Here is a 26,074-nt window from a genome sequence, read left to right on the forward strand (position 1 = left end):
GCATTCGTAAGGCTGCTCCTTCATGGGTTCTTAGCAGAAATCTGAGCAGCACTCAGTCCAGCGAGGTTTAAATTAATATTGATCTGAAGCTTTCCATGGCGTCAAAGACGAGGTTGCCAAATATCTAACAATAACCACCTCGTTATGAGCGGTGGGCGGCACGGAGAGGGCAACAAATAAAGACGGAGGGAAGCTCTATAAACGCAACTGCTGAATAAATAAATAAAATGTTAGCGCTAATACCTGTTCTTTCTTTGTGTTTAACCTGTTGGTAAACCACCGGAGTGTTTTCTTTCTCAGCCTTTACGTGTGTCTGTAACTTTTGAGACGACATGCTAGACGATTCTGGTCTCACTGCGGGGAGCTCAGCAGCCGAACGCTTATTTGTTTTCCTGATGGAAAAGCCAAAAGGAGGTGTAGTGGCGCGAGGTGGGGGGGGGGGGGGGGGGGGGGTGCTGCTGCTGAAGGGGAGGGAGACGGATGTCACAAATCAGAGGGACCCCTGCTGCTGGATCTGGATGCAGCAGCGGCTGCACAGTAAGAGGGGGAAAAGGGAGCGCTGCAGAGTTTTTGTCTTTCTGGCTGTGTTGCGCCGTGCAGTCAGCTCCCGGTGCCCCCACTGACAGCCCAAGATTGATGGATAGGACTGTGCATCGCACAAAACATCAATTCTGTCCTGCTTTCTCTTTCATTCTGAGCCTCGCATCCTCATCACTCCTCCCTTATCCCCCCCCACCACCACCCTCGTCTAGCTCCCTCTCCCTCCCTCTCTCCCCTACTGATGCTGCTCCAGGTCCCACGCCGGTTCCTCTCTTCCTCACTAGTTTCCACAAGGCACCTTTAAAGCCGACAGAGAGCATGCTGTGAGGCAGCAAGGCAGCAAGGCGAGCGGATTGCTATTTTCGTGAAAGCCTTTTTTTTTTCTGTCTGGCAGGGTGCGTGAGAGCCGGGGAGCTGGACTGGACTGTGGTATTCCGTGGGAGAGGAGGTGGACGGGGAGCAGAGGGGAGAAGTGAGGTGCGGGTCGGACAGATGGAGGACGGTGGTACCCAGCACTTGGGATGCTGCGTGGTTGACATGAAAGAGCTGAGCGCCGACCCTGAAGGACTGAGTGCTGCCGGTGAGCTGCCTGCCCTGCGTGTCTATCTCCTCACTCCTTTCTGCGGTTCTGTAAATGCTGCTTGGGATGAGTGCGTGTCTGCTCCCAGCACACATCCGAACTGAGCAAATATGTCTGTGACGGGGATCTCAGAGGAAGATGACAGTTTAGATTTGAAGTGAACCATAATTGACTGAGTTTGTTCTGACTGCAAAAGTCCTCGTTAGTGCAAATAACGCCAATTTGACCAAAGTCATGCGTGGCTTTTAACATGTTTCCAGATCATTGCTGCAAAACAAAACCTCCTACTTTCCCCCTCGCTGTTTGAATTTGTTTTCGTGTTGCCTTTTGGAGGATCTTCTTTTGCCAAGTCATGTTGATGCATCGGCGTCGAGCATCACCTCCCGTTAAAGCAGAGAACTGACAAACAAATAAATAAAGCTGGCTGCCTTTATGAGGGGTTTCAAATGAAGTGGGTCTTTCAGCGTGGGAGAATAATAGTCAGTTTGCTCCTTTATATCTCTGTCTGTAAGTCAAGCTATAATGTTAATTGGATTGCCAAGTTGTGCTATGTGAAATTTTGACAATGTTAAACAGGTCTGGGGTGTTGACAAGGGCCTGTAATATATTTGATTGGGTTTATACTTGAAGCTTGTTTGGCCATCTGACCACATATCTGCATTTACAGAGCCTGGCAAAAGTATTCACACCCATTGACTTTTCACAATCCCAGAGTTCACCGTATTTCATCGGGAAAACGGGACACATCAAAACAAAGAAGTGCACAATTTTGAAACAGATATCTGGAAAATGCTGCATACGTTTTTATATTAACCCCCAACTGAGTCATTACTTAATTGAACCACAAGTTGCTGCAAACAAAGTAAATCATAATCCACAAGCTTTACACATTCTTCTCTGTAAAGTAGCTGAAGCTCAGTCAGACTGGATGAGGAGGATCTCTAATCACGACTTTGTACATTTTGCCCAGATTCTCAGTCGGACTTTTGCCCCAAATTTGACCGGGTCATTTCAACACATGATACAAGCCAGTGTGGCGCTTCATCCCCACAGCATGAAGCTGTCCCCTCCCTGCTGCACTGTACCGGTGGTGCTGTCAGGGGGATTATTACTTTTTCTACCAAACATGAAATGTTCCCTGTAGGTCAAAAGTTGTTTTTCATTGTGGTTTCATCTTACTCATGCGCCTTCTTCCACATGTTCTTATATCCTCTTCATTGCTCGTGTCAAACCAGCTGATTTATGGCTTTCTTCTTACTGCTTATCTAAAAAAAAAAAAAGAAAAAAGCCAAATTTGCTGAACTAATAGTTGAACTGTAGACAAACCTGAGCAGTTGATGCCTGCAGCTTCTCCGGAGTTACCGCAGGTCTCTTGGCATGATTCTCTGATTAATCCTCTCCGTGCCCGGGTCTCAGTTTAAGCAGACAGCCAAATGTTGACAGCATTGCAGTTGTGCCATAGTTGTTCTTTAGCAAAGCTTCAAGGTCTTCACAGGTACATTCATACTGAGATTAAAAGAAAACTTTATTTAGCAAAGGGGTGATATGAGTACTGCAGACAGCTGGCTGTGCTTGATTTTGTTTAAGGATGTCAGAGTAATGGGGGACTACGTACAAATCCACGCCAATTTTTTTTTAAATAATTTTTGAAAGCCATGCCTCATTTTTCTTCCGCTGTACAACGATATGCTTCTTTGTGCTGGCCTTTCACACAAAACCCCAATAAAATACATCAAAGTTTGTGTCTGTAAGGTGACAACGTCCTAAAAGGATCAAAGGGGAGAGCTGCTTGTGTCTCTGATGAGCACTTTTTGCTGCAGTCTGTGCTTTGCTGTCTCGCTCTGTTGTCACTGAACACAAGCAGAGGCAAACTCACCTTTCTTCTCGGCTCTGAGAGAAATGAATGAAGAGGTTATCCTTATCAGGGATGTCACAAAGCCTGGTTTCTCAAATTTAGTATCTCTTCTTTCTAAAGGGACAAACACTGCATGCTGAGCCGCGGTGCTTTTGGAGTGACATGGAAGTTCAAAATCATTTTCTCTGTAGGTATAAATAAACAGAGCTGCACAAAGAGGAGAGAAAGGAGTCGTGTGCAGCCTTTTAAAGCACACAGTTTTTACCCACAAAGACGCTGCAGCAGCATGCAAAAAAACTAAACTCTGCGGAGAACATCACACCTGCGTGCATAAGCACATTAATGGTGAAACGCCCACTGTGAACTGCAGCCACACACATGCCAGCACTCACCCTCCGATTATAACCCCATAACACGTAATTGTTTGGTTTTTTTAGGATGCACAAACACATATGTGCGGCACGGTGGCACAATTGTTAGTTATCCTGGGATAAAATCCCAGCTGGGGCTTTCTTGTGTGGAGAGTGCATGTTGTCCCGCTGTTTTTCACCATGAATGTAATCTTAACTGGCCACAGCTAATTTCCTGCAGGTGGGAGTACGTGCACGCATGATTGTCTGCCTTGTGTGGCCCTGTGACGATGGACCGGTTTCCTGTACAGGGCGTACTCTTCCTCCTGTCCATTAGCAGCTGGAGATGGTCATCAGCCCCTAAATGTCTGCAAGGGTCGGCGTGCCTAGAAAATCAGTGGATGGACACAGACTTATTATTTCGGCGGGTACTGCCAACACTCGCCACAGACGTCCGTCAGAAAATCAACTTAAATAACGCACACACAGAACGTTTGGAGGATGAGTGATGCTGTCGGCCTGCTTCTCTTCCAAAGGATATGGGAACCATTCAGGGTGCATGGCATTACCAAGGCTTTGAAATATCAGGGCATTTTATTCAAATTACCCCACATAAAAAGCCCACATGCTTTTATATATGCTGTGACCAGGCTAACTTATAAAAGCAATGCAATCTAACATTTTATTGCAATGGATTTAGTGCTTCTACTCGGGCAACATGTTCACAAAAGAATATTGTGCAGTTATGGTGTGTGGTGAAAGAATTAATCAGATGTGCAGATTAATTTTTTTATTTCCTTTCTTGCAGCTGTCACTGAATTTTATAAGCAAGTTTGTCAATATAGGATTTTAAAGTAAGGGTTGAGGAACATCTACCACACCAACATTTCTGTTAAATTCCAACCACGATGGAGCTTCATATCTATTTTTTTTTCTAAATTCAAACTTGGAAATTTCAATTTCTGAGTAAATGAAAATAAAAATTATTCAAACAAGTATGTGCTGCCAATAGAACTTTTGGTACTTCTTCTTGGCAGCAAACACCGTAATTTTAAATAGCGGTAGAACACAACTTAGAAAATGTCTAAGTTGTGTTCTACCGCTATTTAAAATTACGGTCAAAATGGCGTTGCCCAGAAAACCTGGTATTTATTGAGATGGTGCTTGTTACAAAATATTTGAAAACCACGGATCTACGTTAAGAGATATCCTAGTGTAGGATGTGTCTTCGAACGGCATTATTTTCAGCAAGTTAAAGTTTATGATTATTTAAATTAATTTTAACAAACAACAAAAAAACTTCTCCACGTCTTTGCCAGTGGTGCCAAGAGTACAGTATATATTATTAAACCCTACGTGGTAAATGGCTTGTACTTGTATAGCACTCTATCTAGTCCGACGACCCCAAAGTTTTACATCAGTCATTCATTCACACATTCACACGTTCACACCCTGACGGTGGTGAGCTATGCTAGCAGCCACAGCTGCCCTGGAGCAGACTGACAGAGGCGATGCCGCCGTACGTCGGCGTCACCAGGCAATTTGGTTAAGTGTCTTGCCTAAGGACACAACGACTGAGATGGAGCGGGGATCAAACCAGCAAACTCCACTAAGACTGAGGAAGAAACTAAATTTGATGGTAGTAGATCATAACCAGGTTTTAGGTAGAGCTTCAAAATGTTGAATGAATGAACGTGAGGATAATCAGCCCCACTATAGATAACTGCCTTTAAGCTCACAGGCTGGTCAGACGTTTAGACCATGCCAGGGAGCACCAAGGATGAGTTATTTAAAAATATGGTTTTCCTTTCTATCAGTAAAGGCACGACAAGGAGATTCAGCTGAAGTTGTTTTCCACAGGACTCCATGAACGAGGCTCTGTCACGTTCTGCGAGCTTAGCCGCATCAATGGAAACACGGCGCAGACAAAGCAGACCTGCGTCCCTTTTGTGGCCCATCCTGCGTGTTTCTCCATCTCATGTCCCACCAGCCTGCTGGAAACACTCGCCTTAAATATAAATATGAAGAAACCAACAGCAGCGGTGCGCCAGCTTCCTGACGACCTCTTTACTTTGACACTTCTCAAAGCGTTACGGATTATTTTACCCAATAGTGTTGAACTTAGATCCGATTAACAACTTTTTGAGTTTAGTAGATTGTTTGAAAACCAAATTTAGCCGGAGCTTCTTGTTTATTATTCCGGAGGCAAAGAGCTGCTTTTTCAAGGGTTTAGAACAGGGTGAAGTGGGAGAATTGCAGTGAGAGACAGAAACACTGGGGGGGGGGGGGGGGGGGATTTGGACCACCCAAAGCCTGTGTGCAACCCAACACAAGAATATGTGGTTAACTGTAATGTTCTCCCTGGCTTCTGGATTTTAATCAGGAGTTTAAATAAACAGGGCGTGTGCCTTTAAGTGCACTAATTAACCATAAAATTATGACTACTGACAATTACGATAGCGCTGCTTATGTTGTCAGAAACCAGTGTTCTGCTGGTAAAACCTGACAGTCGCCACCCATCTAAACCTTTCACAGCCCACTCCACCCACCAGATATTTACTCTCACTCTGGAACAAAATGTCAGTCTCTTCCTTTTTTTTTTTTTCTTTTTTAGCTGACAGGTGTGAGAGTAATGAGGAAAAACCTAATTGCAGTTGTATTTTGTTTTCCTTTAGTGTCCTGAAAGACAAAAGGAAAAAAGCCGGAGCGCATAATTACCATGTGGCGCACAGACGACAAGTTGACAGGCCGGCATTATCAGCCGCAGGTGAAACGCTTTATCTCCACTTTGGTGACGGGAGACACGAGCGGGACTGAACTCTGCTGCCATGCGGTTTATTAAGACGAGGCTTTTTATGCGTTCCAAACGCAACGGAAGAAATGACGCCGTTTTAGCCATCAGCTAATCACATCACAATTTACATAAAGCAACGGCATTTTTTTTTTTTTGTTGTTGCTGTCGACTGTTACCTGAAATCTGAATTGGTGTTGGACATGATGAAGCTATCGCGGAGCCACCTCTCTGTCGGCGCCCTTGTTAACCTTCCACACTACATCTCTTATCGCAGTGACAGTCGAGACCACCTCGGCTGCGCCGACTGATTCACAACACTTCATTAAAAGCTGGCAACAAAACCATCTGTCCCCTCTCAATCTCCCACCGCAGTAATGTGAGGATAACTCACTCTCCCCGTTCGGCACCACTCGTCCTAATGGGATGCCTGTCTGTGCAAACATCAATCGCGTTACGGTGGAGGTGCGATCAGCGGATCGCCATGAAGGATGCACGTGGGGGGGGGGGTGCTTTTAGGGAATTTTAAAATGCAGGAATGAGAGGAAAAAGAAAAGCGTGCATCGTTGGACAAAAGGAGACAGAACACAGCAATTATGGAGCATTTGTCTGCATGCACTTGTAGCGAGGATGGGTAGCGCCGGTGGCTGGAGCGGAAAGGGGGAGATAGCTATTTATATCCTTGAAATATCAAAGCCCATGCTGTGCCAGCCATGCAAGTAAATTATTTATGTCTCCCTCAAAATTTAAAAGAAGATAATGCTCAGAAGTGTTATCGGGATCTACTCTTCTGATGGAGCTTTTCGCCGTGTTCTCTATTCACGTGGAGGATAAGCAGGAGTGATTAGTCTTTGTAACTTCTGCACGTTTGCTGGAGCTCCTTAATGAAATTGCACTGGACGGTCATTCGTTCGTGCGTCCGGGGGAAGAAAATAAAAAGCAGCAGGGCCTCTGCCTCACGCGTGTGTTTGTCGTCAGGTACGACGGACGAGGAAGCGGAGCAACAAGCGGAGAAGAAGGTTAAATTATCATCTGCAAGATGGACAATTTAACACCCCGGCCATTCGTTAACTCTGTCATTCCAGAGAACCCCCCCGTGCCGCTAACATCCTTATAAATCCTCCTCTCTGCTGCCTTCAGCGTGCCTTTTCCCCCACTGATACCACCCGCAGACTCGGGGCTGATAGATTGGAAGTACAGTTGGGGCTGTGCTGTTATTTCTGGAGCCAGATGAAACTGCGGTGTAGCAGCCGGGTACACCTCATTTGCTTTGGGGCCCCTTCGGGAGCTACATCTGCATGTGCAGCCTGCCTGCCGCCTTGCTGAGCTTATTACCATATTCATAATGCTGCCGGATATCGATTATAAATACCACACCTGTGCCACTTTTCTCCGGTACTGAGCCGCACAATGTGGCTGAAAGCGCTGTGCGACTCAGAGGAGGTACTGAGATGGACTGCACGGGCGGTATGCACCTCTCCCCACGTAATGTTTAATTATTGTGATTAGACTTTGTTTTGCTGTGTAGAACACATATATCTTTTTTTCCCCTAAAGGACTAAATGATGTGCATTATATTTAGAGCTTCAGGACAGAAATGAATCAAAACTCACTCTTACATGAGCTGCTTGTTTAAAAACTGAATCAGATTCCTTCAGAACATCCAGAAGTTGGAATATGTGCGCGCTTGAATGTCTGTTGCATCATCTCTTCTTTTAGCCAAACTTCTGCCAATTTGTACAGTTTTACTCTTGCTTGGCTGATGAACAGTTCAGTGAATATTTTATTTTAACTCGCGCTGATTTTATTGGACGGCAGATCAGATTCCGGGTCTGTAAATTCATATTTTACATGCTGCAGATATATTTGCCATATTGATGATATCGATAAATTGATGTTTGCTTGTTGACGTTTTTGTATCTTTGTTGAAATACCGATATTCGCTTCTCTGATTTGGATGGGAAGTACACGTCCCTAAAACTTCAGTCAGGACCATTAATGCCTTCAGAAAATGTGAATTAACCATTCCAAAGACGTTATTGTGTTTCCGTACCAACATCATCATACAGTCATATTATTTTTTTAAATAATAGTTATTTTTTTGGGGTGGGGGAATGAAATTAATGAACAGCATTTAACATCACCCACTGATGACTGATGATGATTTTTGGACATTGCATTTAAAACCATTCTCAGAATCCCATTCAGACACAAACATTCATCTTTCTGAGACGTTTTCACCTGTTTTTCAAACTTTTTACAATTTAAAGTTTGCAAAGTGCTGGATGGATTTGTGTTTACCCCTCAGATGCCCATAAATATGATTCATTGAAACCAAATGACTTCAAAGGTGACCTAGAAAATGAGTTAACTCTAGTCTGACTTTAAATCTAGCGTTCTCCGAGGAACTCAGAGGTTTGTGAGAGAACTTTAGTGAAGGAGCAGCATCAGAAAGAGGGAGTTGTAAAGGAGTTTAAAAGAGGCTTAGTTTAGAAAACAGTGTCTCACAGAACTCTGTTTAAACAAGAAAATGCAAAAAGTACAGCGTTGCCAGATTAGGCGGGTTTCATTTTTATTTTGTCGGTATAATTTGCTTTGGGTGAATTTGGAGTCAATTCTGCAGTTTTTGAGTTAACCTATTAACTTCATCATTAGTCAGTGGTTCATAGCAGTTATTGGGGAAATGTGACTCAACCATGTAATGATTACAAATCACACAGGATTATATTCTAATTCAGAGGAGTAATTTCAGCTTTTCAGCCAACACTGGATTTTGCAATAATGGTAAGAAATCATATCGACCATATAAACGTAATTATTTTAAATGTTTTGAATTAAGCTTTGCATATTTGTGTGTGCACAATGATCACAGTTTGTGTCTTTCGAATGTGAAGCAATGGTTGTTTTAAAACCTAATCTGATCTGTGGACATGTTGGGAGGGGGGGGCATGGTTAAGGGCTGAGGAAGTGTCACATTACGCTTTCACTGGATTTGGATTTGTGCTGTGTCGTCTTTAGGAAACGAACTCTGAGCGGGTTTTGTTGGATTGCAGCTTTTGATGCATATTAATGCATTACCCATTAAGTAAATACAACCTAATTTCATTGGGCCGGGTTTTTGTGTATTGTGGCGGTTTTTAACAGATTTTTGGACTGGAGAACTGTGACTCTATCTGGCAACACTGAAAGAATATGACACAGCTGCAAACCTACCGAGACATGGCTGTCCACCAAAAATGACAGGTCAGACAAGGAGAGAATTCATAAGGGGAAAAAACCAAGAGATCCATGGTGACCATGGGGGAGAGCCACAGCTCAGACAGAAGAGATATCGATTATTCAAGCACTCCACTAATATGAGTTTAACATAAGAGTAGCAAGAAGTGAGTCTTTGTTAAAAGAGAGCCATAAGAAGCCATCTTTGCTATTTGCAACAACCCATGGGACACATTCAGCATGGAAGAAGTAGATCTGGTGAGATGAGATAAAAACAAATCTTACCTTTGGCTGTAAAGACAGAAAAGCATCGCTGCACATTACTCTGGACACCTCAGCCTCACGCACCAACACGGGCATGGTCCCATCATGCTGTGGGGATGATTTGCTTCAGCAGGGATGCGTAAGCTGCTGTAAGCTGGTCAGAGTTGAAAGATGGATGGAGTTAAATTCAGGGCAGTCCTGGTAGAAAACCTATCTGACGCTACAAAAAGCTTTGAACCTCGCACAGAGATTCCCCTCCGAGCAGGACAGCAACCCTAACATGCATCTTTCAGACGCTACGTAACCTTTTTTTTGCAGGGCACTGTGGAAACTCTTTAAACCTTATTTCCAAAAAAAAAAAAAGCGTGGCTGTTTTCTTACAACCGACTAAATCTTAAATCTTGCCACTGGGTTCAGCAGTGGACTCTGTACTTCACACTGAGGTCTTATGGAGCACAGCTCAGAGCACGCAGACTTAAAAAAACAAGTAGATGATATCTTTGAGAAGTGGAACGCTTTCAGGTACGATGACATCTCTGTCTCAGGTTAAAGTCTGTGAGAGGAGAGGGCAGTCCTGAGGAAGGACAAAAATGTGCGGACATGCATGAATTAAACAACATTTTGGGGTTTGGGAACAGACAGTTTCTGCTTTTGGCTCAGTTAGGAGCAGTTTGATAAAGATATTGACCTTTAACCTCCTGAAGTATGTGGCTCCAGCTACCCTACTCAGGATGGGTTTGCTCAGATATATTTTCTATTTGGTTGCATTTCACAGTAATGTGGATTTTTCTTACAAACCGTGTTGCCAGTGCAGCATCAGTAGATAATAATAAATCAACATCAACAGCATTAATATTCAATATATATGCATCCCGTGACTAAAAGAAACGTTCCGTCATTAAATGCATGCAGCCAAGTCTGCCTGTAACACTGCTGAGGAATTCAATCATGTTCTCCTTGTCCTTTACCCTAATTTAACACATGAATATTTAACGCTTATCTTTGAATCTTTTAACATTTTACTCACTGTGCAAAAAACGGTCTTGACCTGCTTTAAATAATTTTAAGATCCGATAGGGTGTAAAATTGACCCCATTAGAAGTATAGTTGGAAAATATTGTGAATGAAGTTTTAAAAAATAAAAGTCAAGTCACATTTCTGAATAAATCAAACTAATTTCCCGTTAATTAAGATTTGGTCTAATTTCTTGTTGTATTCATGATGTCCACTCCTTCACTCTACACTGCATGGATTTCCTCCTCCTCTCTCTGAGTCAGAGGATTTTTATTTTACATTATGGGAAACCTAATGTTCTAAGTTTAATTCAAAACCATTGTTAAGCCTAAACAGTCCACGTTTCAAGAGGCTCTGTAAGTTACAAACTAATTAGTTAGGAGCAGAGTAGTGACTGAATGAGAGATGAACCAGAGACTAAATGAGAAAAAATAATGTTGGTAGCTTCATAATAATAATAATAATAATAATAACAGGGATGTCTCTCCAGCTGAATTACTGTATTAATTGACTTTATGTTGTTTCAGAGCAAAATAAACTGTCCAACTCATTATTATCTCGCTAAACCATTACAAAAAACCACTTCCTGCTTATCCAAATAAAAACGCTTCCTGTTCTTTTCACTCAGACACGCCTTGATTTCCTACCCACATCATTATGTTGGATTTCATAATGGCAACAGGGGTTTTAAACATGTTGCTTTCCAATAAAGATTCTATTTTAATTTAAAACCTGGTTCCCCAATAGTATAAGAAAAACATCTGACTCAGTGTGAGAAGATGAAAACCCTCCAAACCCTAAAATATGAAGGATTTCGCCATACCAACACAATGATGCACAGATATGACACTTTAAAACAAAATTTAAATCACTTTGTTCAGAAATGTAATAGTTAGAAGGTTTAATCTAGTTCTACTAGTCTTTTAATTACCTTTATGATATCATGTATTTCTTAATGTGGGAAAAATAAACATTAAACTTTGTTTCCAAAAGATTCATAAACTGTGTAAAAACCGTTTCTGCATAGGAAATTGAAATGCTAAAAGGTTAGTGAAAAAGTTACCTTTTGTAAGAAAGAACAAATCTAAACTTTACCAATTCTTAGGCTTTAGCAGCTCTGAACCCAATTCTCCATTTCCTTCTTTTACTGTTTGCTGAGGTCTGCAAAGGTGATTGCTGAGAAATCCTAGAAAATCAAAATGTAATTGTTGAACGCTCCTGTGTAATATTGAGCCTAAGTGGTACGTGATTTTAGTTTAGTTTCTAGTTATTTCTAGCTCCCAACTTTACACCCTCACCTCACCAACTTGTTCTTTCAACTGTGTTGCTGGCATCTAAATCTCCAAGATTTAGATGCATTACAACAAAAAAGAAATCTAATGTTGGTAAATAGACCAAAATTAGATTTCTTTTGTGTTGTAATGCTAAATAAAAATGAATATAAAAAGCTTTTTATAAATGTCCAAATTGTCCAGTAATGTTTTCAGCTTCACTCTTCTGTTCATAATAAAATTATTTATTATTTTTATCCAATTCACATTTTATTTGTTCACACAATCTAAGAATAATGCATTTTATTTAGCGCTTATCTTTTTTTGCTGCACTTTTTACATCTGTCTGCAGGTGTAGAGGCAGACTCCGAGAATGTTCTCTCGTACTCTATTTTTGTCACCTTTTCTCATCTTCTTCTCTTCCTTTCTTTCTCTTCTACCGTTCTCTGTTTGTGTCCGTTGAACGTGAAATAGTCTAATATCTAATAAACATTTTTGCATCAAGCGGAGCACTATAGCGGAAGCAGTAAAGCTCCACTTGTGAAAGTCAAATTTCCGTTGGGCTCTTTTTGGCATTAAGACAACAATTCTTAATGCTACACTGCCAGGAAGGACACGTAATTAAAATCATATAAATATAAACAATTTTCATCCAATTTCAGATTAATGCATTTTATTTAGCTTTTATTTTTTTACATTCAACTAATAGAGTGCTTACACGCCTGCTGTGTCTCCAGGCTGCAGTGACGGATGCTAACAGCGATCTAAAAACCCAGAGAGAAGAAATGTGACTATGCAACAGTTTCCAGTGCGATCCTGAAACTCTTTTCTTTGAAGGCTCAACATAAACTGTGTTGACTGCGTACAACCATAGCATCTGGCGCTGTCTTTTCATTAATATTTGACAGTTCACCTAAAAGCTCTGCATGTAAATGCAGACAGCTGTGAATTTAAATCCTTCTGCCGCTCCATCAACGTTCTGATACTTTTCAGCCTGTTGGATTTTTTATTTTATTTTGGTGATTGGCATCCGCTCCAACCCACACCAAACTTGGAATCATCTTTATTGCTCATCTTTAATTATTACTGCAGTGTCAGGGATTTGTCACTGCCTCCTCCCACTCTGAAGAAGTTGCTGTATGGCACAGATGGAGCTCTCCAAACAAACCGGGCCGTCACGCTGACAATCCCTGAGGATAACATGGCAGGGAGGCAGGTCCGAACATCTGGTTCTGTCTCAGTCCAACCATCCAAAGGCCTCACTTTTTTTTTTAAACAATACAACATGACATTCCGGCTTATTAAAGTTTCACGTGGTCCAACAAGGAAGCTTTAGTGGCGACAGAATGAGCAGACTCAACCCCAACGGAGCGGGAGGGTGACAGTTATGTGAAAACTAGATCCGGACAGGAAGTTTATTTGCATGTGCTGCACACCCCTGGCTTGTGGGTACATTTTTTTCATCCATGCACTTCTTTATGCATTTGAACATTGATGTGTTTTCTCACAGTGTAGACGTCTCAGGCCTGTTTCATAAAATGCAACTTGCTGTGGTTGGTGAAGCACCTAACGGAGCTCAGAGTTTTTGACGAATCAGCACATCTGCTGCTGACAAGAATAGAAATATAAACATGAAAATATTGTCCCAACACGTACAATGCTATGACCATTTTGTAATATAGACGTGGTTAAGTCGTGCGAGCTTCCAAACCATGGCCAAACACCGCGCTGAACGTTTTAATGTTTCTATCAGAAGATATTTGGATTCAGCTGCTGACAGCGGACGACTCCACCTGCTCCACCTGCTGGCCCTGGATGCTGAGTGGCTGGAAGAGAGACGGCCTGGCATCTTTATCTCTGCCCCGGGAGCAAAACTCTTTGGTCCTTGTCACGTTCGGGTCCAACAAATTGTCACGCAAAAGCTGCGGCCAAACGGTCGGCCGCCTGTTGCTAACCGGGCAGCGCCTCAGAGCCGCCGGTGTGAGCCGGCAAGGCCGCGTCGTCTGCTGCTGCTGCTGGTAGACACAGAAAACAGGAGATAAAGCACAACCTTCAGGGAGCCCTGGGTTTAAAACCAGCTTGCCTGATTTAAAACTGTTGCACTGTGGTGTGTAAAAAAAAAAAAAAAAAAAAAAAAAAAAAACACTTTTCAGTCCATAAAATCAGTGATGGCTGGACCTGTAGGTGTAAAACGGTGATATTTGCAGAGCTAAAAGCAGAAGTCCAGGAATAAAATCCCCGTGTGTGGCTGCTCAGAGTCCAGGTGTTTGGCGGCGGCGACTAAAAGCATGAGGCTCGCGTCTTCCACCCCACGCCTCGCCTGTACACAGACACTGGAGTGGGTTATCCGATGCCCTGTTTGTAGCTGTTTCTGAGCCTTTCTGGGCCAGACGCTGCGTCAGTATGGTGGAGAATGTTGATGACCAGGTGACTGGCTGGACGGAGCTCAGCCATGGGTAGGTCCAGGTCCCTGGGTTGTTGAATCGGGTAAAGTACCTTTGCAGTTGATCTGAAAGAGATGCAGGTTCTAAATACAAGCCTGCTGCAGGTTTTGTGACCCGGTCCATCACGGAGTTCAGGGACGCCGCACCTCTCTGGTATTTTTAGACGTTACTTTGTTCTCCACCCGGTTCTTGCAGCTGATTTTGGCCTTTCTCCTGAACTCTTTTTCAACCTCCCTTGAAGGAATGTTTCTTTTTATTTAATTTCTACTGTCTATGTTTTTGTCACTGTCATTTTTCCCATTGTGGGACAACAAAGGTATTTCTATTCTGTTCTATTCTTTTTTAGATAAGGATGTCCTTCATAGTCCATTTCTATTGTTGGGATAGGCGACTATAAGTTTATCGGGAGTGACAATGTCCTCACAGAATAGAATGTAGGAGATTGAAGAAGGTTGGGATCATCCTTGTGCTCGTTAAAAAATAAAGTCCCACTTAGTAAGATAAAAACCCTTAAGTGTTTTTTTAAATTTTTAGTTTAAGTTTTTAATTGTGATCTGGATTTGGGTGATAACAGAATCACACTATGAGCTGAGTGCCCATGTTGTGGGCGTGGCTTACAAATATATGCATTTGGGATGTTACAAAAGTATGAGTCCGGTATATATTTCATTCCGGTGGGAGTCGTGACATGTTGTTTAAAGAAAGGTAGATGAATGTTTGTCATGCTTGATGTCTCCAAAAAAACAATACTGACTGCTTTCCGGTCTGACTGACAGCTCCGTTGCAGCTGTCAGCCATGTTCTCAGCAGGCAGTAGGGTTAAATTGTGGACCTGGTACTTAAACGAGGAAAACATTGATGTGGGGGAACTCTCTGGGCAGACAGAGGTCTAAAAAAGACAGCCATCAGTGTTTGCAGCTCGTTGTCTCCCTCACACTAAAGTTTGTTGCCCACCTAACGTTGACAACTAAGCAGAGTCCCCCAGATTGACAGCTGGAATTTTCTTTACATCCATGTTGAACCGAATCAAATAAAATCATCTGGATGTTTCAGTAAATCAGAAAAGGCCGGTTTGTTTGAAATACACAGAGAGCTCCTTGGTCTATTGAGATGTGTTGTGGACGGCGTCACAGCGGCTAGCGATGGCCGGCTGCCTCTCTTATTCAGTCGGTTTTGTATCTCACGTCTAGATCCACTTTTCCTTCCAATCTGCTTTCGTTTGCATGTGCGAATAAATCCAGGACTTACGCCGTTGGTTTGGAGGGATACTGACTCCCGGATTAAGCCTGTGTGGCGTCACTGCTATATCCAGTAATGCAAGCATTAAAAAGATGTAACTGAATTTAATTTAAAAATCCAAGAAAGCAAATGTGTGATTTCTCACCAAACACTCCCAACAGCAGAGCTCTGACAAGCATTTCTGATCATGGCACGGCCACACCTTCAATTTCTCCTCACACCATCAAAAATGACGTGGAGCACCAACAGGTGCCACTGATTATATATGCTGTATATCATAATTCTATTTATTTACCATTTTGTTTCACAACATTTACATTGAATTCAACAATTCAACTGACAGAATTTATCGGGATTTTTCAAGAATCTCGTCATGCTAATCTAGTTCAATTCAGTAAAAACAAAAAAACAAAAACATAAAACCCCCATAAAATTGCAAATATGAAATTAACTCTGCTGGGAAAAAAATATGTGCAAAAGCTGAACCTTTAAATCCCTGACTTAAGTTCAAAGAGAAATTGGGAAGAAATAAAAAGGAGAATGGAAAAGAAAGACGCCACTGAGGGGAAAGCCTTGGTCAGAGTGTCTCACTTTTTACCTGGACCTTTCTTACCTCTCAGTGAACCCGACTGGACCTGTGGTTCTGAACCACAGAATCTGGACCTCATATGTCCAACAGGACCTCGAGGTTGTCCCTGCAGGGAGGCACCAGCTGTTTTAATCTGCCGTGAATATTTGGTGGTTCCTCTCTTTGGCTTTCAGAACTGAGCTGGTAAAAGTAAAACAAAAAAACAAACAAAAAAAAAAAACAACATAAATGTTCCTCCAGGATAAAGTCTTTTTTTCACCAGAGCCTAATAAAACAAAGCTTGCCGGAACATTAAAGGATATCTAGCGACAAAACAAAAACAAAAGGTTTGGTTGAATAAGTGAAATCTACAGGAAAATCCGGTTCAGCTCAGCCAGAACTTCTTTGATGGTTCTGTGAGTTACTCTCTTTGCAGAGATTCACCCTCCACCTCTCCTGAGTCAGCGCTGGAAGTTTACAAGCGTCACGTCATCACGATGAGCCAGGAAAGCATTTATCGCGTCACATTAGATGCCGACTAAGGAAACTAGGTTCTACGATCCAAACCGTATTAAGTTTTCATGGAGAGATTTTTCCAGAACCGTAGAAAAGAATCATCTCGCTGAGTGGAAGCAGCCTGAACTCGAGGTCTACTGAGTTCTAATCCACCTGAATAAGAACATTTACTGTAAGAACACTGTTTGATTTCTATTGACACGCATGGAAATGAACCGCTTCTGTTTTCTAACAGCTTCAGGGTTATAAACACTGCTTGACTTTGAAATACTTGAGTTAAAGTCCTGACGAAGGCTTTATTCAGGATCCTTGGTTTGTTTTTCTGTGAGACGCTCTAGAACAGGCGTGTCCAAAGTGTGGGCCGGGGCCGTTCGCGGCCCCTGTGCTGATTTTGTGCGGCCCTCCAACTGCATTTCTAGGAGCATTTGGCCAACCAGCACTGGTGGCTGGTGCGGTTGGAAAATGTTTTTACTTTTAATTAGGGCAAAATTATTACAGAGAAGTGAAGATCTTAGAATTGAATAAGTACAACAAAAACATTTGTCTTTTAAAGGAGAAGTCCGGTCAAAATCAGAATTCAAACTGCTGAAAGTACTTTAAATATAAAACTACTACATACTGTGCAAAAAATTATAAGTTTTTTTTAATTATGAATAATTTTCATTTAATCATGTTTATGTGGAGGAATACATCTTGGTCAAGAATAGTACTTTCACCTCCCATTTTTTGACGTCACTCGGCGGACCCGCTGTTGAGCAAGTTTCAACGCTCTGTTTGTCACGGCGCACTATTTTCCAACATGGCGACGACTAGGTGCTCTGTACGAAGCAGAGAGTGACGAAGTACTTAGTGACAGTGATGGGAGCTCCGTGGAGCTATCATCATCTGATAGCGTTATGGATTTTTTTAGAAGAGTTTCTTGACAGAAACCGGACTTTTGACGGAATCCAGCCTACCTATTTCCAGTGCAAACTCAGTCGGGTCCTACAGTATATATGTATACACGCGTGTGTGTGTGTGTGTGTGTGTGCGCGCTCCGCCGCAGCACGTCTTTTCCGGCGCTGCAGCGGAGCGCACACAACCACACACACAGCGGAGGAGAGATCGCGCTGAAGTGACTTAAGTTATATATTTGCCCCTTAGTAAATAGGGCAGGTGGTCATTATTGTATAAATATTAAAATATAAGAGCGTTCCAGCACATGCTGGGGCGGAGGGATACCACATCACATGTGGTATCCCTCCGCCCCTCTGCTCGGTGACCATACCCGCAAATTCTAAATAAAAAATTCTAAAATAAAAAATAACTTACCGAATATCCTCGCTCTCATGTCATGTTCAAAACATTCTTCTTCAAAATGGTTGCTGCATATGACGTGTTTTCTCTCTGGCCAGAAGTTAGATGGCAAATCCGCTCTGTTCAAGTTGGCAATCCAGCACCGAGCCCGGTGGCTCATGATCTGGGAAGTTGAAATAAGCAATGTTTTTTTCTACTTTTACCAGTTGTGTTGGAACATCCGATGGCCATGCACATGAGCATTGTTGCTTCAGCAATAGCTCTTGGGAATGTCAGTGGTGAAGTCCTCTGGAAATCCGAAAAAATTATTGATGATCGCAGCTGTGTAGAACGGCTCCTATTGACTTTGCATGGAAAGCGGAGAGAAATGCTGTCGCCGCTTCCGCTTTTCCACGCCCCAGGATGTGATGTTAAACGCCCCTTACTGCCCAAATATGGGCAGTAATGTCAGCCCCCATACACAGTGATTCAGACGACAATTTATGTTTTTATTTTCTTATTGATTAAAGATAAGTTAATTAAATAACCACAAACGTATTAGTTTTAGTTATAGTTAATGATACCCTGATTTTTCCTTGTTGACCGGACTTCCCCTTTAATAATCATGCATTTTAGATGCTCTTTAATTTCATAGTAAATAGAGCCCTATCTATCTATCTATCTATCTATCTATCTATCTATCTATCTATCTATCTATCTATCTATCTATCTATCTATCTATCTATCTATCTATCTATCTATCTATCTATCTATCTATCTATCTATCTATGACTTTTGCTTAAATGCAGATTTTGGTGCGTTAAAATCTGATTGGATGTCATTTATTAAAATTGCCAAAGTAAAGATAGTCTAATTTGTTTGATTAAAATTAACATATTTTGTACAGCAGGTAAAACAAAAATCACAGCAATTGTTAGCGTCTTTCTTTTTAAACATTGTTAATTTTTTTGGCCTTCGAGTCCTTATGATTTGAACATTTTGGCCCCCGATTCAAAAAGTTCGATCTGACCGGACACACAGGTCCAGCTGCCAGTAGAGGAGAGAATGACTAAAATCTATCTAGTCTTTATATATTATCCTCATTTGATTTAATGTCTGTTATCTAAGCTCTCGTGGCTCCAATGCAGCAGAAATCATCCGGTATCTGTGGTCCATTAGTGGAGTTGATGAGCCTTGGAGGGGCCAGTTGTGTCCGTGGGCACATCGGCACCAGCGCTCGGTGCGTCGGGGCCTCCGTGTGCCGCTCCAACCTGCAGGTGTTTCATCTGCTTTGTGTTTGAGGGGTGGCGTCGGCCTGGGAGAGTGATGAATGAGAGACAGCCCCGGTGACAGATGATAGAGGCAGTCCTTCCACCGCTCATCTTTTTTTGGCACGAGCCCTCAAGGACAATCCATACCAGCAACTCTCGTTTGAAGACCCTGACAAAGTTTGGAGTTTTTTTTTTTTTTTTTTTGCATAATCTAAACGAACAGTTCTGGGAGCTTGTCACACTTAGAATTTGAAAATACCATTTTCCCTGCTACCGAGTTGTTTTCTTATTAAAAATCCTTTCCCCAATCTGAGCTGAAGCCGACAGCCTCTCGTTATGCCCGTTGGCTGACAATTAATCACTGGTTTGAGATTATTCAGTTATTTCTTTTTTTTAAAAGGCAACGACTCAAACACTTGACTTCTTGCTAGAGAACTTGGCGACATTGCAGTGGTTTGTCATCGGGCTGTGAGGCGACAGGTTGTTAGGGCCGGGATCAAGATAACAAGATGAAAGCAGAGCTGCATTGTGGCTGGATGTGAAGAATGTGGGGAGCGGGAGTCGCAGACTGGGACGCGCGGCGGTCAGGAGGATGGGATCGCACGAGGCTGCCAGGAGACTGGAGCATGCACAGAATGAAGGACTTCAAGCAATGTGAGGAATGGGGAGAGAACTTGGCTTCTCAGTCACACTCCGGCAACACGTAGGGGAGTTGACAATCCGGCGAGCAGCAGGAGGGCAGAGTTTGGGTATTTATGCTGCGGAGGCTTGATGAATGACGCTGTCCCGGTGTGCAGGCGGAAAAGAGACCCTGGAACATTATGGCTCTTATTTACTCGCATACTGTCACACACAGAAAACATGGGGGAGGATAAACAAGAGAGCGAACTGACATGCAGGAAGAAGGAAAGGGAAAGGAAGGCGTAGGAAGTAAAAAAGCTGCAGTATGTAAGGGAAATACAGTAGGTCAAAAATACTTCTCCATCAAAATCCTGATGGAAATCTCTTTTGCGCGTAAAACAGGTCAATTAAACATTAGGCGTCAACTTGGATTAAAATATATATATTTCTTATCTTTTCTCTTATTTTATTTAAACTGTGTGACTGGTTTAAAAGAATAAAATAAGAAATAACTTTAACTTTGGAAATATTAACCCTTCTCTCGTCTTTTCTGTCCAACAGCCGGGACTATACCTGCGAAGCTGCAGCAGTTGGAGTTCAGCATTGGTAAGTCGAGAGTTCTCATCTCACACGGCAAACTTTACGTGAACCAAAATGTCCAGAAAAGTTGGCACGCCAGCACAGGCAGTTGATGGGGCTGAGGGAAGGTTTTACTGCTTTAAAATCATCTTACAATGGAATCTGTTGGCTGGTAAAACACAAAGTATCTGTTTTTCATCAACCACACTTTGTGTTCACTTTTATAGATTCTTAGTGTCACAGTAAGAAGGACCAAAAGCGTCCTGCAAACCTCAGCTCAACCATTAAATTCGGCTGGACATAGCAAGAATTAAAGAAAATGTTATGACCAACAAAATGGAAAACTGTGGCTTCAAGCAATTAGGAAACTCTATGCCTTTCCTTTGATAAGACAAAATGATTGTAATTCATCGTAAATTCACAGATCTGTTTCCTACAAGATCTGTTTGTTTCATTAGGATATTACATTATAAAAGAAATGGAGCAGATTAAACTGTTCAACTAAAATAATCCAAACGTTTTGATACAAGGTTTTCTATCTCTGGAGTTTCTTCAGAGAGCTTGACATGCCTCCAGAAATCAAGGTCTTTTCCCCCTGAGTGCATTTGCAGCTGGGTTTGGTTTTTAGCCCATTCTTCTCTCCTCCAGTCATGTTTACATTCATCTTCACATCCTTTGCAGTGATCACTTAAGTTCAGTTAAACATTGACTTAAAGCCTCGGTTCAGTCCACCTTCCTTTCTCCACCATCCCTGTAGCTCATTGAGGAAGCGGGTTCTTCGTTCTCCGCCTTGTTTTGGTGCCACGTTTTAATGTCGACGACAGAACGTGGATTTCTGCATGTGCAGAAAAAACAAGCTTAATCTTGGCAAGAGATGCAGGAATATTGAAGAAAACAAGTATTGAAGAGTTATTAAAGGAAGATATTGTGGCAAAAAATAAGATAAATTTGAAATGTACTTGATGCACTGTACAGATACCAGACTCTAAACAGTAAATATGGTGCTAACAGTTTATTTGTTGATATGGAGGAACTACTTTCTGTTGTCAGTGAAGTTAATAAAACAGTTCAGGTCTAGTCGGGTAAGAACTGTCGGTGGTCTGCATGTTATTACCAGCAAGGTAAGAAGAGCTTTGCTTGTTTCTAATTAACTGTTAGTAAGGGCTACTGGAGCCTAACTTTTGATTTGAAAACCTTCAATTCCTGTTTTTTAAGCTACACTAAGGCTAAATTAACAGATACTCAGCTTGCTTAAAACAGTAACAGACTGTTTGTGGATTTTATTTGAAAAATGAGTTAGGCAAGGCAAGGCACATTTATTTGTATAGCACATTTCAATACTAAGACAATGCAAAGTGCTTTACATGATCAAATAAAGGAAAATAAAACAGAATAAAAGCAAGTTGGAATAAAATGTAGAAACAAAATAAAACATGGGAGAGTAGAAATAAAAGCAAATATTAAAAAAAGTTGGACTACAAAGTTGAACTAATGATGTTTCAGTAAAACAGTTTAACTAGAACAGTCGAAGGAAATCCTAAACTAATGTGTTTTTAATCTTGATTTAAAAGAACTCAGACTTTCCGCCCCTTTACAATTCTCTGGAAGTTTGTTCCAGATCAGTGGAGCATAGGAACTAAATGCTGCTTCTCCATGTCTGGTTCTGGTTCTGGTTCTGGTTCTGCAGAGCAGGCTGGAGCCAGAAGACCTGAGTGGTCTGGAGGGTTGATGCCCTGATAACAAGTCTGTGATGGATTTAGGTGCTAATTCAGGGATTTATAGACTAACAGAAGGATTTTAAAGTCTATTCTCTGAGATCCAGGGCGCCATGGAAGGACTTCAGAACCGGGTCCATGTTCTCTACGTTCTTAGTCTTAGTGAGGATACTAAGGTTAATATCTATGAACAGTTCAAGTTTGAAACCTGAACACCCATCTCACATTTGGGATTTGTTGATAGGGTCTTACGTAGACTAATGATGATGAAACTAAAGCAACGGTCAGGAAACATGTCAGTAACGGTAAAGGAGTCTAACCTAATGTGAAACGATTTGAGCAGACGAGGACATGGTGTAGCGTTAAATCGCATAAATCTGCCGGTTCCTTAAGTTCCTTTGTCTTGATAATTCCTCATCATATGAGTGATAATCCAATATTGTCGCTTCTCTTTTTCTTTGATTGCCACAGTTTGCTGCATAAACGTAATTTTGCTTAGAGAAAGCCTTTCTGTTGTGTGTTTCAGCATTAATGTCGGGTTATCGCCCCGTTCTGCACATCCTCCACAGCACTGTTAGCTCATGTACTATTGCAGATACCCTTTTAACCAGCAAATATCATAATCAAAATAAAAAAATATTCTAAATAACATTATGAACACAATAATGAATGAAGCATGTTATTTAAACAACAGTAGGACTGTAAGCGACCAGACTTAAAAAAGGACAAAAGGTGTTCCAAAAAGTAGAAAAACTTCAATTTAACAAAGAACAGAGGCTGCTTAAATAGGGGTGGAATAACCTAAATTTTCCACATGAGGGAGGCACAACATAACAGAGGAACGACAAACCAGAAATATAAACACAAAAACTAACAAATGAAGCAAAATCGTCTTTAACTTTGCACAAACTTCAATAAATAAAGTTCCTCCCCGCCTCACTTTTGGAGTAGTGGTTTGTTCCTTGCTACCCCCTGCAGCTAATTTGTGTTTGGAGGACCTCAAAAAAACAATAAGTGTGAGCAAACCATTCAGACAGATATTAAATAAAGTGTGCACTCATTAGAAAATATATGTCTAAATAAAATAACTTGATCTTAATTTACATATGGTGTAATCTGTAACCAATAAATGTAAATTATGAAAAAAAGAACAATGCTAACAGCTGGTGGTGGTGGGAGAAGCATCCGCCACAAGGACGTTGTTCTTCTTATGCAATAAAATCATCTTTTGGTTTTGTGCTTTGTTGCTAAACTAAGATTTTTCCTCCAGGTTGCTGCAGAGACAGAATGTCTCACAGACCCATGCCTGTGCTGTTGGGGTCTGCAGCACGGTGGCTGCGTGTCCACGACTTGTAGCTCGCACGCACCAGCATGACCTGGTTAGGAATTTGATCCAGGAGCAGAAACACGATAGGCAGAGCGGCACCGATGTTCTGGCACGGAGCTGTAAATCCTGGTGCCTGGTGCGATTGTGGGCATGTGTAGCAGGACCATCATGGGAGGGTAGTGCTGACACTAGCTCCTGCATAAAAACGACACGTTGGAGAGGGCTGAGCGCATAGCAGGGTTACTCCTTTCACATTAAAGAAATTCTTCTTAATTTACTGAGATCCAACGGCACCTAATGGGCCGTGAAGAGCAACCCTGAACTACCAGTTGTTTTTTTTTTTAATCTGCTTTTAAAGTGATTTCTTTTGTTTTAGCAACTCGGGACACCCTACATGTAGCTGCATGTCAAATCTTCAGCTGCCCGGCTCTCTTAATCAGCTTTATAACACACTGTAGAACAATATGGTCCCTAAAAGCATGTACAGTTATTTAAGAAGGAGCTTTATGCCTGTTTTTGGAATGTTTTTTTTTTCTCAGTTCCTTTTAAAACTCTGGGCTCGTATTTGTGAATGAGCTGCAGCTGTTGCATATTCCACAGGGGTAAAAAATTGGTATAATGGGCCTTAATTGTCTTCTGTGTGTGTGTGTGTGTGTGTGTGTGTGTGTGTGTGTGTGTGTGTGTGTGTGAGAGAGGGGGTGGGGGCACACCACCAAAGCTTCTCAGTAACATCACAACCAATTAACATTTAATGAGATAACTATAGGGAAATACATTTTTTTACTGGAACAATGCTTTGCTAAGATGGTGATGATTAAAGAGGAACTGCTCCACTTTTGCATGTAAATTTCAGTTTGTTCGCCATAGAGAAAATCCCTCGTCTGTTTGAAAAGAAACAACCCAAGACTTTTTTTTATTATTACTGGGATAACATGATAGCTTTTACTGTTATATTTCTCTCTTGTTGATTTATATGATTTAGTGTTTTTTTTTGTGTGTAACTTTCATCAATCAGGATATGTCTCGCTTTGGTTTTAACCGCTCGCTGTTTGAGTCCCATTTGTGCTTTGTAGTGTAAAACTAAAGGGTTTTCCATTTTAAAGCAGAATAATAAACAATGAAATGGGAAAAAATTGTTCTGAAAGCTAACCTGTAAATTTTATGATGTATTTTCAAGCCCTTCATTTAAACTAGAAATGTAAAAATAAATAAATTTTTAAACTGTAATATGCATTTAAACCCTTTTTTTTAAAATAATCGTGACCAAATCTATATTTATTTTGCCTTGTTAATCAGAGGCATTGGCGGTTTTAGACAAAGGGCAACAGGAGCCCCTGTAGAACTGGTCCTGACATCTATTTTGACACCATGACACCAAATCTGTTTCTTTTGATGATATGCACAGAAACCGTAACTGATTGGTCCCTTGGACCAGTTATTTTTTTTCCTTTTACAGTTTTACTTTAACAGTGATTTAAAACTTAAGGTGTTGCACTTTTAGCTCCAGCTATATTGAGTTATCATCACAGTTTTCATCTACTAGATCAGGTGGTCAGCAGGAAGCTCATTGGCCCAGAACCACCACTGATAAGAGGATACTGTCATTGTACAAACTTTAAATTTGCTTTATAAACACCTAGTTGTTCATCTTGAGTGAGATTTCTTTGATCGAACCCCGAGCTTCGCATTGTCTAACCCTCTGGAAACTGAGAATTGCTATGAAAAGAAAAATGACTTTTAAATCATTATCTACAGAGTGACAAACCTTTTAAGCCATGCTGCACATTTTCCATGCATTTGAAGTGTTTCCGTTCATAATAAATGGTTACAGTGACTTGACAAGCAGCATAAATAACTCTTTAGGAACTGGTTTGACTGACAGTTTTATTCACTCTCAACAGCAAACGCGGTAATGTGCATATGTCTGGGATTCAAGGCAAATCTTTAATCAAAGAAAACTTTTAAGTGAACAATGGTAAAAATCACTTTATTTTATTTGTCGTTACAACAGAAATTTCAATCAAATGTGTCTTCTGCATTTAAAGCAATCCCGTAGGGAGCAGTGAGCTGCCACTGTGTGGCATCCAGGGAAGCATTCTGGGCCTAAGGGTCTGGCTCCGGGACCCAAAGTGGCAGAGATCTGAACAGGGGACCTTGCAGCCTTCCCAGGAAGGAGGCGCCCTGATCTAACCACTAACCAGTGTTGGTTCTAAGCCACATTCATCAGGGGGCCAGGGTGGGGGCAGCGTGTTTTACATGAGAGCAAAACAGAACAAAAAAATAGGGCAATATTTTATGGTTTAATATATTAAAGGTAGAGTGGATGATTTTTTTCACAAAAATGTAAGTAAGAAATGTCCCTTTTTGAATAACTCTGCCTGCTCTTCTGCTCCTCAGGGGGAAAGCGTGAAAAAAAAAAATCTCTGGTCTTATTTCTTTCTTCTGACGCCTTCCTCTTCTTCTCATAAACTTGTAAGACAGTTTGCTTTTTGAAACGCTGAGCCATTTTATACGGTGAGAGCAGCGGAGCTGCAAAGAATGGCTGAAACTGAAGCTAACTGGACACATAAACGCTAGAAGTGCAAGCGGGAGCTAGCAATGAGCGAGCATGCACACTGGTGTTAAGTGAGCAAACAATG

At 41.6% G+C, this 26,074-nt stretch overlaps 1 protein-coding gene across 2 annotated transcripts in view; it reads left to right on the forward strand.

Annotated features, from left to right (window-relative positions):
* Nucleotides 1-495: 495 nt before the first annotated feature.
* inpp4b (inositol polyphosphate-4-phosphatase type II B) overlaps nt 496-26,074 on the forward strand; it is a gene marked incomplete in the record, with an annotated part of 112,008 nt that continues 86,429 nt past the window's right edge. For both annotated transcript variants that reach the window (XM_036137555.1, XM_036137554.1), the window contains 2 exon segments: nt 496-1,120; nt 20,376-20,420. In XM_036137555.1, the coding sequence (XP_035993448.1) occupies nt 1,033-1,120; nt 20,376-20,420 (133 nt within the window).

The sequence above is a fragment of the Fundulus heteroclitus genome, chromosome 5 (assembly GCF_011125445.2).
Source record: "Fundulus heteroclitus isolate FHET01 chromosome 5, MU-UCD_Fhet_4.1, whole genome shotgun sequence".
Lineage (NCBI taxonomy): Eukaryota > Metazoa > Chordata > Actinopteri > Cyprinodontiformes > Fundulidae > Fundulus > Fundulus heteroclitus.